The sequence below is a fragment of the Helicoverpa armigera genome, chromosome 2 (genome assembly GCF_030705265.1).
Source record: "Helicoverpa armigera isolate CAAS_96S chromosome 2, ASM3070526v1, whole genome shotgun sequence".
Lineage (NCBI taxonomy): Eukaryota > Metazoa > Arthropoda > Insecta > Lepidoptera > Noctuidae > Helicoverpa > Helicoverpa armigera.
The window spans coordinates 9,916,109-9,928,821 of NC_087121.1; the positions used below are offsets into that span (position 1 = coordinate 9,916,109).

The 12,713-nt window shown below is 38.2% G+C and overlaps 1 protein-coding gene across 11 annotated transcripts in view; it reads right to left on the bottom strand.

The window, feature by feature from the left end:
• LOC110382390 (epsin-2) overlaps nt 1–12,713 on the bottom strand; it is a 31,259-nt gene that overhangs the window by 2,060 nt on the left and 16,486 nt on the right. For 8 of the 11 annotated variants that reach the window (XM_064039633.1, XM_064039615.1, XM_064039617.1 and 5 more), the window contains 10 exons: nt 9,134–9,223; nt 8,309–8,600; nt 6,850–7,046; nt 6,309–6,359; nt 5,619–5,812; nt 2,922–3,048; nt 2,144–2,242; nt 1,117–1,249; nt 580–788; nt 78–383 (listed from right to left, as the gene is read on the bottom strand). In XM_064039633.1, coding sequence (XP_063895703.1) covers nt 93–383; nt 580–788; nt 1,117–1,249; nt 2,144–2,242; nt 2,922–3,048; nt 5,619–5,812; nt 6,309–6,359; nt 6,850–7,046; nt 8,309–8,600; nt 9,134–9,223 — 1,683 coding nt within the window. In that variant the 3' untranslated portion in view covers nt 78–92. Of the gene's footprint in view, nt 1–77; nt 384–579; nt 789–1,116; nt 1,250–2,143; nt 2,243–2,921; nt 3,049–5,618; nt 5,813–6,308; nt 6,360–6,849; nt 7,047–8,308; nt 8,601–9,133; nt 9,224–9,319; nt 9,340–12,713 lie in introns of those variants that run through there. The other 3 variants (XM_064039640.1, XM_064039599.1, XM_064039644.1) reach the window with 3 other exon arrangements.

Genomic DNA, 12,713 nt, shown 5'->3' on the forward strand with positions numbered 1-12,713 from the left:
TAGAATGAAAATATTTCATGAGAATCGTGTTGTCAGTAAAGTGTAAGTAATAAATAAGTATGAAGTGTGTGTTGTACCTGTGTGGTGGTTAGCTAGGAGAGGAAGGGGTTGGGTGTATGCCGCGCATGTGGAGGCGACCAGGGCGAGTTGGAGCGCGGCGCGGGCACGGGCGCCCACGGGTCCGCCGCCGCCGCCGCGCCGCCCAGCAGCGGCGCCGGCGCGGGCGCGAGCGGTGCCGCCGGCATGAGCGGCGCGGGCGCCAGCGGCGCGAGGGGAGCGAGGGGGGCGGGTGCGGGGGCGCCGAAAGCTGGAGACGGTGCGCCAAAGTTTAGGCCCGTGAGGCCCATTTGTTGCTGCTTTAACTCGTTCATGGTGAGTCGTGCCTGAATAGTACGAGAGAGTAATTAGACTCATTTTTTGCTTAACGTAAATCATTTTAAACTCAAACATAAAAGCTAAATTTTTTACATAGCTTGTAAAAAAAATACATTTTAGAGTATCTTCATTTATGATTCTAATAGTCCATCAAACTATCCTCAAGACCTTATTGCCCCCTTTGACTCAGTTCTCACTACTCACAGGCTGTGGCTGCGCGAACATGGCCTGCGTCCGTGGCGGCGGCTCTGTGGCGAAGGGGTTGGGCTGCGGCGGGTCGGCGGGCGGCGCCTGCAGCAGGCGGTCGAGGTTCACCAGCGACGAGTTCTCGCCCAGGAACGCCGACGGAGACTTCTTGATCGCGCCCAAGTTGTTTGATACAGGAGACGCTGGCAGCGGCGTTAGGTTATCACCTGTGCAATAGATATCAATTAGTTTACTTTTTTAAGTTTGTTTGTTTGTTTAAAAAAGTAAAATTATAAATAGGTAAAATTGGATAAACTAAAAAACTACAGGATTTAAAAAAAATCTTTCACCATTAGAAAACTGCATTATCTGCAAGTAACATCTATTGGCTATATTTTTACCTGGTAAGGGCAGTAGTTCCCACGGGCCGCGGGAAAATGGCTTCGCAATTTATGCGTGGATTATTCGCTATTTGGTATTGTTAATTTGTGATCCGTCCAAATGTTTAACCCTAACATAGTTTAGATAGTTAGATGATGAAGTAGTATAACGTACTAAGCGCAGTGAGGTCGAAGGGGTCGGGCTCGGGGTTGTTGTTGTGGTTGGTGCGCGGCCGCTGCGACAGCGCGTCAAACTGCTCCAGCTCCGACGATGAAGGCGATGACAGCACCGAGATCGGAGACTTGCCCTGTACAACATATATATCTTAGATAAGAAACATCATCGTCCAGCTTTTATCCCAATTTTATTTGGAGTAGGCTTATTTTAGATAAACATAAAAAAAATATATTACATAGTTTTAAAATTCTTGTCTGAGAGACAATGCTTGAACACCTGCATTCGTCTAAAAACCGGCCAAGTGCGAGTCGGACTCGTGCACGAAGGGTTCCGTAAATTACAGTTAAATCAACCTATCTCAAAAACTATAAGAGATACTTTGATCAAACCAAAAATCGTTGAAAGAGTTAATTAGCATGCATCACCTCTATTTTTTTTAGAATTTTATACCCCGTAGTTATAAAAATAGAGGGGGGGGGACATACTTTTTACGACTTTGAGAGCTGATATCTCAAAAACCGTTCACTTTAAGAAAAATGTTTTTTAGAAAACTTTATATCATTTTAAAAGACCTTTCCATTGATACCCCACACGGGTATGTACATCGAAAAAAAAAATTTCATCCCTCAGTTACATGTATGGGGGGCCCCACCCCCAATTCTTTTTTTTACTATTTAGTGTCATATTTTTGTAGCGGTTCATACAACACATATTCCCATCAATTTTCATCACTGTAGTACTTATAGTTTCCGAGTAAATCGGCTGTGACAGACGGACAGACGGACAGACGGACAGACGGACATGACGAAACTATAAGGGTTCCGTTTTTGCCATTTTGGCTACGGAACCCTAAAAAATGCACTCAAATCGGTTTATCCGTTTTAGTGCTACGGTACGGACCTAGCGATCAAACTAAGAACACCCCTCTTTTTTATGATAATTATCTATTTATAGAACGTCATTGTCAATTATAGATCGTTAATTTTAGTATTTTTTGCGCTAGTGACGAGCTTGCAAGACTTACATGTCCCACAGGAGCCCAAGGGTCGGGCGGCGCGGCTGCGGGGGCCCACGGGTCCTTCGCCGGGCTGCCCACTGCTGACCACGCGTCTGATGATGTCTCCTGTAAACACAAACACTTATTAAATAACTTAAAAACATTTAAGTACCCATATAATATTTTCATACGTAGCCTACAAAGTTCACAATTAAGACATATTTTTTGTAGCTTATCTGTGCATAAAATCAAATTCATTCTTGAATTACATAAATAACACAACATAACGTAAATCTAGCGAAATACTTTCTCCACACAATCATCTTACCATCGACTCAGCAAATATGCCAAATTCCAACTGCATAGAAGGATAGAATAGAGCACAATTGATTATGAGTGCACGTTTAAATTCAGTCACAATTACACAAAGAATGGAAACATTTCAGTGAAAATAAACCTTTTCGTTTTCCCTTTTTCTTTGTTTTATGGGTAACAATCGTATCTAAGATAAAGGAAACAAACAACATACAAGAATTCTTTGCCAATTCTAAATGGCGGCTCGGATCTTCGCCTAAGTAGCAGCACAAAAATATATTTTTGCCATCGGCTCAATGGCTCACTTATATTTATCTATTTATTATTTGGAGGACCAACAGCAGTAACATTAAATAATTATACAAAAATTTATGCAACATGCTGCCAATTATAGGTCCCCACTTATAAGCTATTGTATACATGATACTTATATAAGCTCGGAAGTTAGTATTAACTTTGGCGCCAACTATATTATAAGTTTAATACTTACAGGTCGTGGCTGTGCCCAGGGTTCTGGCGCGGGCGGGCTGGCGAGGTTCACGTCGAGTAGATCCAGCAGGTGGGACTGCTGACCTGATGCCTGACTCTTGCTTTGCGTAGGTGGTAAGTCATCCGTCCTGAGGGAGAAAGGGTGAATGGTTAACTTATGCGTTAGAACAATGTAATGAGGTCCCAAAGAGAAGAACCTCATAGTGCAATGGTCGTCTGGGATACTAAAAAATGGTCTTGTTTTAAAGGGTAGTTAAATATTAGAAAAAAATACCCATCTGAAATATTTTCAATGTAAGAAACTAGTTTTTGTACATCACTACATAATGTTTTATGCCTGTCCATAAACATGACTCAAAAATAATATGACGAAGGATTCAGAATCTTCCTTTTTGGAAGTTGGTTAGAACCGTAAGCTAATCTATACCACTACCGTTTCGTATAAAAATTCAGATAGTCCTTTTTACACGCTTTTTATTAGCTTCACCTGTATGTTTGTTTGTAACCGACTTCTTTGGGCGCGATTTTGACCCACTTTAAACGGCCAGATTTCGTTCAAACTTTGTAGATTTATTGAGGACCGATGACAATACACTAATTTGATAAAATTATTCCATTTTTAACCGACTTCCCAAAAAGGAGGAGGTTACACATACAATCGATTACTCCGAGGTTTATAGACCGATTTACGTGATTCTTTTTTTGTTCGACTCGGAATAGCTGCCAGTTGGTCCCATAGTCATCAGGTCAGGATCTGATGATGGAAACCCTGAGAAATCGAGGGCAACCTTCAAAAGTTGTAGGCATACATAGGGTAAAAACTTGACACTCAGGTGTACGCCTAATAGCACTATTCAACTGTGAAGATTTGGAGCTGACCTGATGATGGAGACCAGAGAGGGTCGAGGGAACTCGACAACTGAATATGTAAACTACCTCGTGTTTGGGCTTAAATTATTTGTATTGACAAGACCTTTGCAACAGTGAAGGTTTGGAGCTGACCTGATGATGGAGACCAGAGAAAGTCGAGGGAACTCGACAACTGAATATGTAAACTACCTCGTGTTTGGGCTTAAATTATTCGTATTGACATGACCTATGCAACAGTGAAGGTTTGGAGCTGACCTGATGATGAAGACCAGAGAAAGTCGAGGGAACTAGACAACTGAATATGTAAAATACCTCGTTTGGACTTATATTCTTTGTATTGATGAGGACTTCCCACTTGTATGGATAGTGACAACTATTCGTATCACTGAAAAGCTTTAAATAAATAACCTTTTTACAAAAAAATTAAACCGACTTCCCAAAACACTAAAAAGCAAAAAAAACTAATTTTAGGTGCATCGGCCTAGAAGTCGGTGGCAAAATTAACTTAGTAACATCCATTAGACACCGACTTCTAGGCTTTTCAATTTGCAAAATATGATTTTTGTTAATTTATATAATTTTCATCTATAGTCGATAAGGTAGGAAAATTAATTAAAATTTTCTAGAATTTTTCTCTACAGTCGATAAGGCAGGACTCGATGTTAATTTTTATTTCCAATAATTATCTTTAGCCGTTTTCTCTAATATTGACAAATTTTTGTATACTAAAGAGAATTTTAATTCTACAAAACAAATAATAGTTTTAAAACAAACTAAAAAGTAGAAAATAAATAATAGTTTAAAAAGAAAATAAATAATAGTTTAAAAAAACTAAAAAACACGCTTTTTATAGAAAAACGAACTAAAAAATAGAAAATAAATTTAAATGAATTTAAATTAAGAAAACAGTGTTAAAAATTTCAATGAATATAAATTAATAGTGTAAATACAAAAAAAATATATTTAAAAAAAAGCGTGGGGTGCATGGTGTCAATAGTTACAAATATTTTATTGACAGATATGAGTACAGAGATTTTCATTTCGATAATATCTTAAAAAGCACCCCACGCTTTTTTTAAATATTTTTTTTTTGTATTCACACTATTAATTTATATTCATTGAAATTTTTAACACTGTTTTCTTAATTTAAATTCATTTAAATTTATTTTCTATTTTTTAGTTCGTTTTTCTATAAAAAGCGTGTTTTTTAGTTTTTTTAAACTATTATTTATTTTCTTTTTATTTTATACTACTACTTAAAACTCCAACCGATGTACATTATGGTGTTATAGCCCTACTTACGAATACTGTACAACAAGTGAGTCGGGACTGACTGTGGCGAGGCAGTCGCAGCAGCTCGGCAGCCAGGCGGGGCAAGTCGGGGCCCGGCGCTTGTATGTGTGCAGGTGTAGGGCTTCCTCGCGGAGGTAGGCTTCCAGTCTGGGTGGGAGGGAGGAGGGATGGTATGTGGGAAGTTAGGAGTCTCTGGGTGTAGGGGTTTATAGCTCAATTTGGCATCAGGAAAGGAATGGCCAGCTTTCAGGGTATCTTTGCTACTACCACACTCGTCCGCTCACAGCCGTGGCATTCTTGAATGGCGATCGTGAGTGCAAATGTGCATGTATCGTTATCACGGAAGACAAAGCAAATGGAAGTGTTATTGAGGACGTAGGAACTTATTTTGATAAACAATAACTAGGCGAAAACTATGTGTGAACTTGGTGTCACTGCTCTCGTACCGTACAGGTACAAGGCCACTTCCACTTCTTTCTCTTCCGCGATCCACGTGACGTGAATGTCTAAGTTGTTACAGGCACTATCTACTCACTGGAAGTCCTGCTGGCTCTGGCTGATGGCGAGCTGCAGACGCACGTCGTCGGAGCGGCGGCGCCTCTCCTCGCGCTCCGCCTCCTCGCGCGACATGGCGAGCGCCAGCTGCAGCTGCAGCTCCTCCTCGCCGGCTGTCAGCGGCCGCGCGAGCTCCGCGTCCCGCCCTGACCACTCCGCTGAATCACCGCTTAGCTGGAAATGGAAAAATTACCCTTGATAATCTTCACCAGAGCGCATTAAAAGTGATTATCATCTCCCGAGCCTTTTCCCAACCATTATTATTCTTTATTGCACATATAAAAATACATTTGACACACTGAAAACAGAAAAACCATGTTGGGGGTCGGCTTCCAGTCTAACCGGATTCAGCATAACAAAGTAATGTCTTTGCTAAATTCGAAAATAGAGGGTCTACTCTGGACTCAACGAGATTCGATAGTTTCGCAAGCCAGCTAATTGTCAGCCAGCAGACTGTTTGACACACTATTTCAAGTTCTTTATTTATTTATTTTATTAAACAGTTTCACACACAGAATACATACAAGATGAAAAATAGAACGGTCCAAAATGAATGGCGGTTACTATCCAATCATTTTAATTGTTCAAAAATGGTTTCTGATATTCCGTCAAGATAAAGTAGACCTGTCCATGTAAATTAAGGTACTAGTTTATGTTAGTAAGTGCTCACCGCAGGGTAGGTGGGGCTGGATTGTGTGTCTAACGCGCCGTCGCTGCCGAACTGCAAGGGGACACAACACGGGGTTACGAGTAGAACAACAGAAAGTTAACACAGCCAGGCGCAGAACGGGACTAGTGCAATGATAACATATAAATGATTTCGTGAAATGACGTGGTGTGGGCGAAATGGACAGGATCCCAATCCTCGCGGAAGCCATTGAAAATGCTCTTAAAAGAAAAATATAGATGTAAAAGCATGTTTGTGAACTGTAAATGACAAATGTATGTGATCACTTTGCAATAGAGGGCCACGCGAGGGCCCTGCAATAACCATATTTTTGCTCACTCTTTGGGAGCGTCAGAAAAGGTTGATGATAAGACCCTGCCCACAATCATTTAAGACCAGATTACACAACTAGTGAACTTTTATAATGATGGTTAAAAACACATAAATGAGAATGAAATAGAGAAGGAAAGTTTAGAACACCATTCAGATGAGAACACAAACAACACTAAAGCCCTAAGACCTATATAGTGTAAGGTTAGTTTACTTCGGTGACTAGGGCGCCACTAACCGCGGGGTAGGAGGGGCTGCTCGGCGTGTCTAGGGCTCCGTCGCTGCCGAAGGCGCTGGCACTCTGCGCGAACCTCTGCTTGGCCTTGAGAGCCCGAGCACGCTCGTTCTTTAACCTCTCGTCGTCTTTCAGAAGGTTTACTAGAGCTTTCGCTTTTTCGCGGACGTTTAGACCTGAAAAATAAAAGTGTAGATTACAGCGAGGGTCCTTGAGGCATTTCTGAATAGGGGGCGTTTTTATAATGATCATTATAATATGGGTTTGAGATTTCTTTCTCATTGTGATGATGTTGATAAGCATATTGCTAGCTATCAGTCCTCTTTTACTCACTTGAGGAGTATTTTACACCAATCGCACTTTCTACTTTGTGAATAAAATAGTTGTTAACGTGGCCACACTCACTATCAAACTGAATAACTGAATTTAACATGAAACATCCCAGTGCGGTGCATCTGTTACAGGGTTTGTCAATATATGGGATTATTCCAAATGAAATATAATATTCGATTTATGAAAGTCACATAAAATATGGGCTGGCGTGTAAAAAGCTCATTAGTCCACAATATTCTGCTATCGATGCGCTAATTTGGGCTTATGGCTAATTTATACAAATCAAAAAGTTATTAACCCAATACAACGATTCAGACATAGAACAATGCACCATAAAAATACATTTTAAAAGACACGGTCAAGATCTACATTTAGCTAAAACTCTGATTTTTTAATGCTAAAAATTGCAGACTCAAATCATTGCCCTTTCTTTGACAAAACTGCAAGAAACAAGTGTCGCAACAATCGCCACGACAACAAACAAATTAAAATTCTTCCTAAACAAAGGTTGGCAATCCCTGTCCATATCGGTCCCACAGATAACGCAACGCCTACCATCCTCCACGATTAAAATTTCGCTCATGATTAGCAATTAGTCTGGCTGTTAATGTCGATGAGTTTCGTAAGTGTACATATGTGATTAGCACCAGCTAAATGCTATAAGGCTCTCAAGCTCTAAATGTGGTCCTAATGGGTACTGATTTGGTAATACAAGGCAATTGAATAAAATTGACCAAATATATTTGTTATAAAGGCTTTTTGTAACGTCTTTCCACCAGGATTTTAATTACAATGTATTAAACCGTAAAAGAATAAATATTTAACGACTTTTAGTATCAAGATCTTACGTCAACGAGAACAATGCTACACTTATTCACGGATATTATAAATAATATAAAGTACTACACATTACATTATAGTTATTATGTCGATACGATATTCGAACTTATAGCCATACATGTGCAGCTTACGATTAAATGCGGATTACAATAACCAATCTCTCATCGCAAAACTATGGATAAATCGATTATAGAAACCCAAAGTAAGTGCGTTGACAAAAGATCTTGTTCTATATGTATTAAAAATACTTATAGTGTAGACTCACCCTGATCTTTCCCCTCCTCCATATACTGAAAGTCTTTCAGCGTATGTATAGCGAAGATATTCTCTTTGCACTGCATCGCCACCTTCTCGCTACCGGTCTTGATTAGATACTCCATGAGGACCAACGCCTTGTAGACATGCCTCCAGTTCTTGCCGTGGTCGTTGAGGCGCTTCCAGATCATCTGCATGATCTCTGTGAAGGCCATCACGTTGTACGTGAGGTCGGCGATCTCCGCCATCAGAGTACTGGAGGGGCCCCATGGATCGTTCGATGTCGCCTCGCGCACTTTTACCTGGAGCGAGAATTTAAGATTTAATACCAATGGGTATCAGTGGCGAAGGGTGGTTTAATGAAATAGGGAAGCCAAGCCGCAGCAAAAACAATGGGGGGGGGAGTGATCAAGGTCGGGGGTTATGGAGATAATTTCTCAGTCCACCTTTAAGCACTGACTAAGAGACTGATAGTTTGAACATGTTCTCTCGAGGAATTCGGCAGATTATTAATATTTATATGGGTACGTTTTCTCTTTACACCTTAACGTGAATATCTACGTAAGAATGCTTTGCGTCTATTTACATTAAAATAATTCGTTAGGAATGCCAAATTGCCGCGAGAGAATGCTCTTGTTCTATTATAGCTCTTTGTGGCTTTTGTCTTGAACGCCCAAGTCCTCGAGCGATATTTTATACCTTATAGATTGTTTCTTAAAGACCAGTTGAAAAACAGAAGACTGCGTCATTAACTTGAGATGAATTTAATTCATTTGCAATAGCCACACACAAACTGTGGCTATTCTTTTAACACTTTACAAATACAATACTATACCTGGGCATCGGAATAGTTGTGCGCGAGGTTTTTAATATTTCTCCTTAAGCCTGCCACGTTTACTTGCATTTCGTCCCGGCCGCGGGGCATCTGAAACACAAACATCATTCATTAGTCACTGCCCAAATGCACTCCTCTAAACATCTATTGCAAGCACTAACACAAAAATAAATAAATAAACATAACCTTTTACTACGCTATAATGAATGGAGACGAATTCAATTTTCGACATTTTTATTTGAATCAACAATAAACAACTTTATCTCTGGTAGGTATATTTGAGGAACTATAATTGTTTTGTATATCACCTGAGACTGTCCTAAATCTGTTGTGTACATTTTGTAGAACTCATAAACAAAGAGGTTCGTTATCTCGAGATTATGGCAATATTCTTACGTGTTTATCGTGAAAAATATTTTGTGACACTGATAACATTGTTCGCGAAAGTAATTTCGTAAACAATAAGTATTGTTAACAATACATCAATCATTGTAAGTTTTATAATCCTTCTATGAATAGTTTTTTTTTTATCTGGTACCCATAATTAAACCAAGAATGTCAAGCTGCATACTGGCTGGCAAACAAAAACGAAGACAAAATGAACATTTGAAAATAGAACGTTGCCAACCAAGAAGTTCGAAATAGACCCACGTTATGTTGCAAAAGAGGTTTGCATCTAAAGCAAAATTTTATTAAATGCAATTTTCTGTTAACATTGATCATTTATTTATACATAGGTGCATAGATATAAGTCTGCAATTGGTAGCAATCGTCTAAGAACATCGGATTCAATAGTGGAATAAATGGTTAGTTATTGAATCGCCTGGTTACGTAGCAAAGGTTGGTTATTGGTCCTTTGAACCGCAGCTGAGTAATAAGCATCAAAGACCTATATTTTTTCCTTCCTTTGATTGGGAAATACTACGACGTAATCCCCGTGAATGCTAATTCAAAGATTAATATTCGATGATGATTTATATTTAGAACTCACAACAAAAAATATACAATTTTTACCAAGTAGGTTTAGGTTTATAAAGCAAGCTTTTCGTTAAAGGCTACAAAAGTAATTAATAAACGCATATTTTATCAGCAGATTAAAAACTGCAACTCATGATATCCTTATCGACTCTGAATGCAGTCAACTTCATTAAATGCACATACTATGTGTTATTAAATCCCAGTAAAAGGAAATATATAAATATTATTTTTGTGACTTAATTTAAGGAAAAATTCAATAGTAACGTCAAAATAAATAACCCAGGTTGTATGAATTTAAATGACGTAGTTTTCGCCGAATTTTCATCACACATACAAAACAATTTAATTAAAAACAGCGCTGTTATAAATAGAAAATAAATGACTATATGTACTGAGGTTATTTGCGTTCGTTTCGACAGGTGATCATCATTTTTTGTTCTGGCTCATACGTTCAGAAACATCTTTGGTAAATTCCTGCAAAACATCTGCCCTTACATTTCCGATATGAGGCACATTTTTAATATTATTTACTCTATAAAATTTTCTTGCATCTGCTATCCTTATTACTTCACAATTAGTATAATTGATTAGAACCATGTTAGATAAACGATGAAACATTCTTGTGCGATATTTCTTACTAAGCACTCACGTATTGAGTATTCTCAGTAACTATATAGAATAAATGTTATAACTAAGTGGGTATGTAATGGATTATTATTATTTATTTTCTCCCTTTAACCCGATGGTTGACTGGTAGAGAATGCCTTGAGGCATTAAGTCCGCCAATGTACCTATTTTGCACATAAAGTATAAATAAATAAATAAATTATGCTTTTTATCACATTTATTCAGAGATTACCAAATAACTGTTTTTCAGTGACTTCAAAACTAACCTTTATTAAATTAAAACTAGTTTGTATACCATCCGGCAATATCAACGACATTAGATTTAAAAGGTAAGCGATATCCCCTTCAATCAGCGAAAACACATATTTGCCTACATAACCGACACATGTATGTTTTCTATACGTACATACACAAACGGACAGTGACACGGCAGCCACGTCTAATTGACTTCAAACTATTTACAGGCGCCCACTAATTGGATAGAAACCAGCGTGACACCTACTATTTCAGACAGACGTACGTATAAGTACGCATAACTAGTCTTCTATCATATCTTTTGTAGACTGTAGTAAACAAATTAAGATTAAAAGTAGCCTATCTGCATCTAGCTAACCCAAATCTATTTACGTGCAAAAGTAAGCCCTTTGTGGAAGCATAATAAAGACCCATATTCGCATTTAAAATCTTTGAGGTTCATATGAAAGTTCTACTGAAATGATTTATGATCTATAAATAAATATGGCATCAAAAATACTCAGCTCAAATTGCGAGCGAAACTCGGGGACAGAGCTAGTGGTAAGATAGCCAGATAGTACTAATGGATATTGCTAATAAACGTAGCCATTCGTAATGAAACTGCTTTGATCGTAAGGAATGAATGCTATCAGTTTCTGCCTGATATGTGATTGATGCTCGATAAGCAACTGTCATTTGATGGATTCTGTTCATTATTGACTTTTCCTTATCCTCATTTACTGTTTTAAGCGAATCATTTATTTGCTGTACTATCACATTCTGTATACCTCTAATTTTCCATTTACTAATTTCTGTCGAAACGCAAATTAAATTGCAATTAAATATTCTCAAGAATCATTAAACGTTTTGTTCAAAGCAACACGCAAGTCTTTATTCTGCCTTTATCCCGAGAGCGTCATAGCTTGGCAAGGACTCTGGTCCTTGTTCCCAAATTCATTGTTCCTTGGCGTCAAAGGACCAACACTGGTCTTTATTCGCTACAATGGCTGTTATTTTGGACTGGCTCGTAAACATGTGACGCTTTGGTACAATATATTTTTATCTCGGGCGATTGACCCGAAGCACAAAGACATTTCAGTTGATGTTTGCTTTGAAGATTTGTTTGAATTAGCGAGATAATTTCATGATAACTCTATTAGGAGCATTTACGTCCTCAGTCACAAATTCAAATAATAATATCTAAATTAGCAGTATGGGTTAATTGATGCAGATCTTCATGTCGCACAATATTGACAGGGACACAAATCAGAACATTACAACAGGTATTATTTTAGTAATAACGTACTTACAATGTCAGTGACTTGACCATGTATGATAATGATTACGATAAGAGTCACAACGATAACAAATATTTGATAGGTCGATAACACATGTATGTATGTTGATTACTACAAGAGGACACAAAGACCGGAAAATATATATAATACTTTATAAATAAAACCCCCTTATATATATTTCTTAGATTCTAATCACAATGACTAAAATTCAGTTTCCTTATTACTAGGAAAAATAATCATTTATCTGACTGCACTGTGCGGTTTACTTGCGACATTAATCAATAGACGCTTATCTGATGATAACACACTGAATCAGCTATTTAGGCACAAGTTATGTTGTTACATTAGTCATCAACCAACTTCTGATAATTCTAACGTTGTTTATAGTTTTAGTACAGGATATTACGAAATAGTTTTTTAACCAAATTAGTAATTTTCTTAAC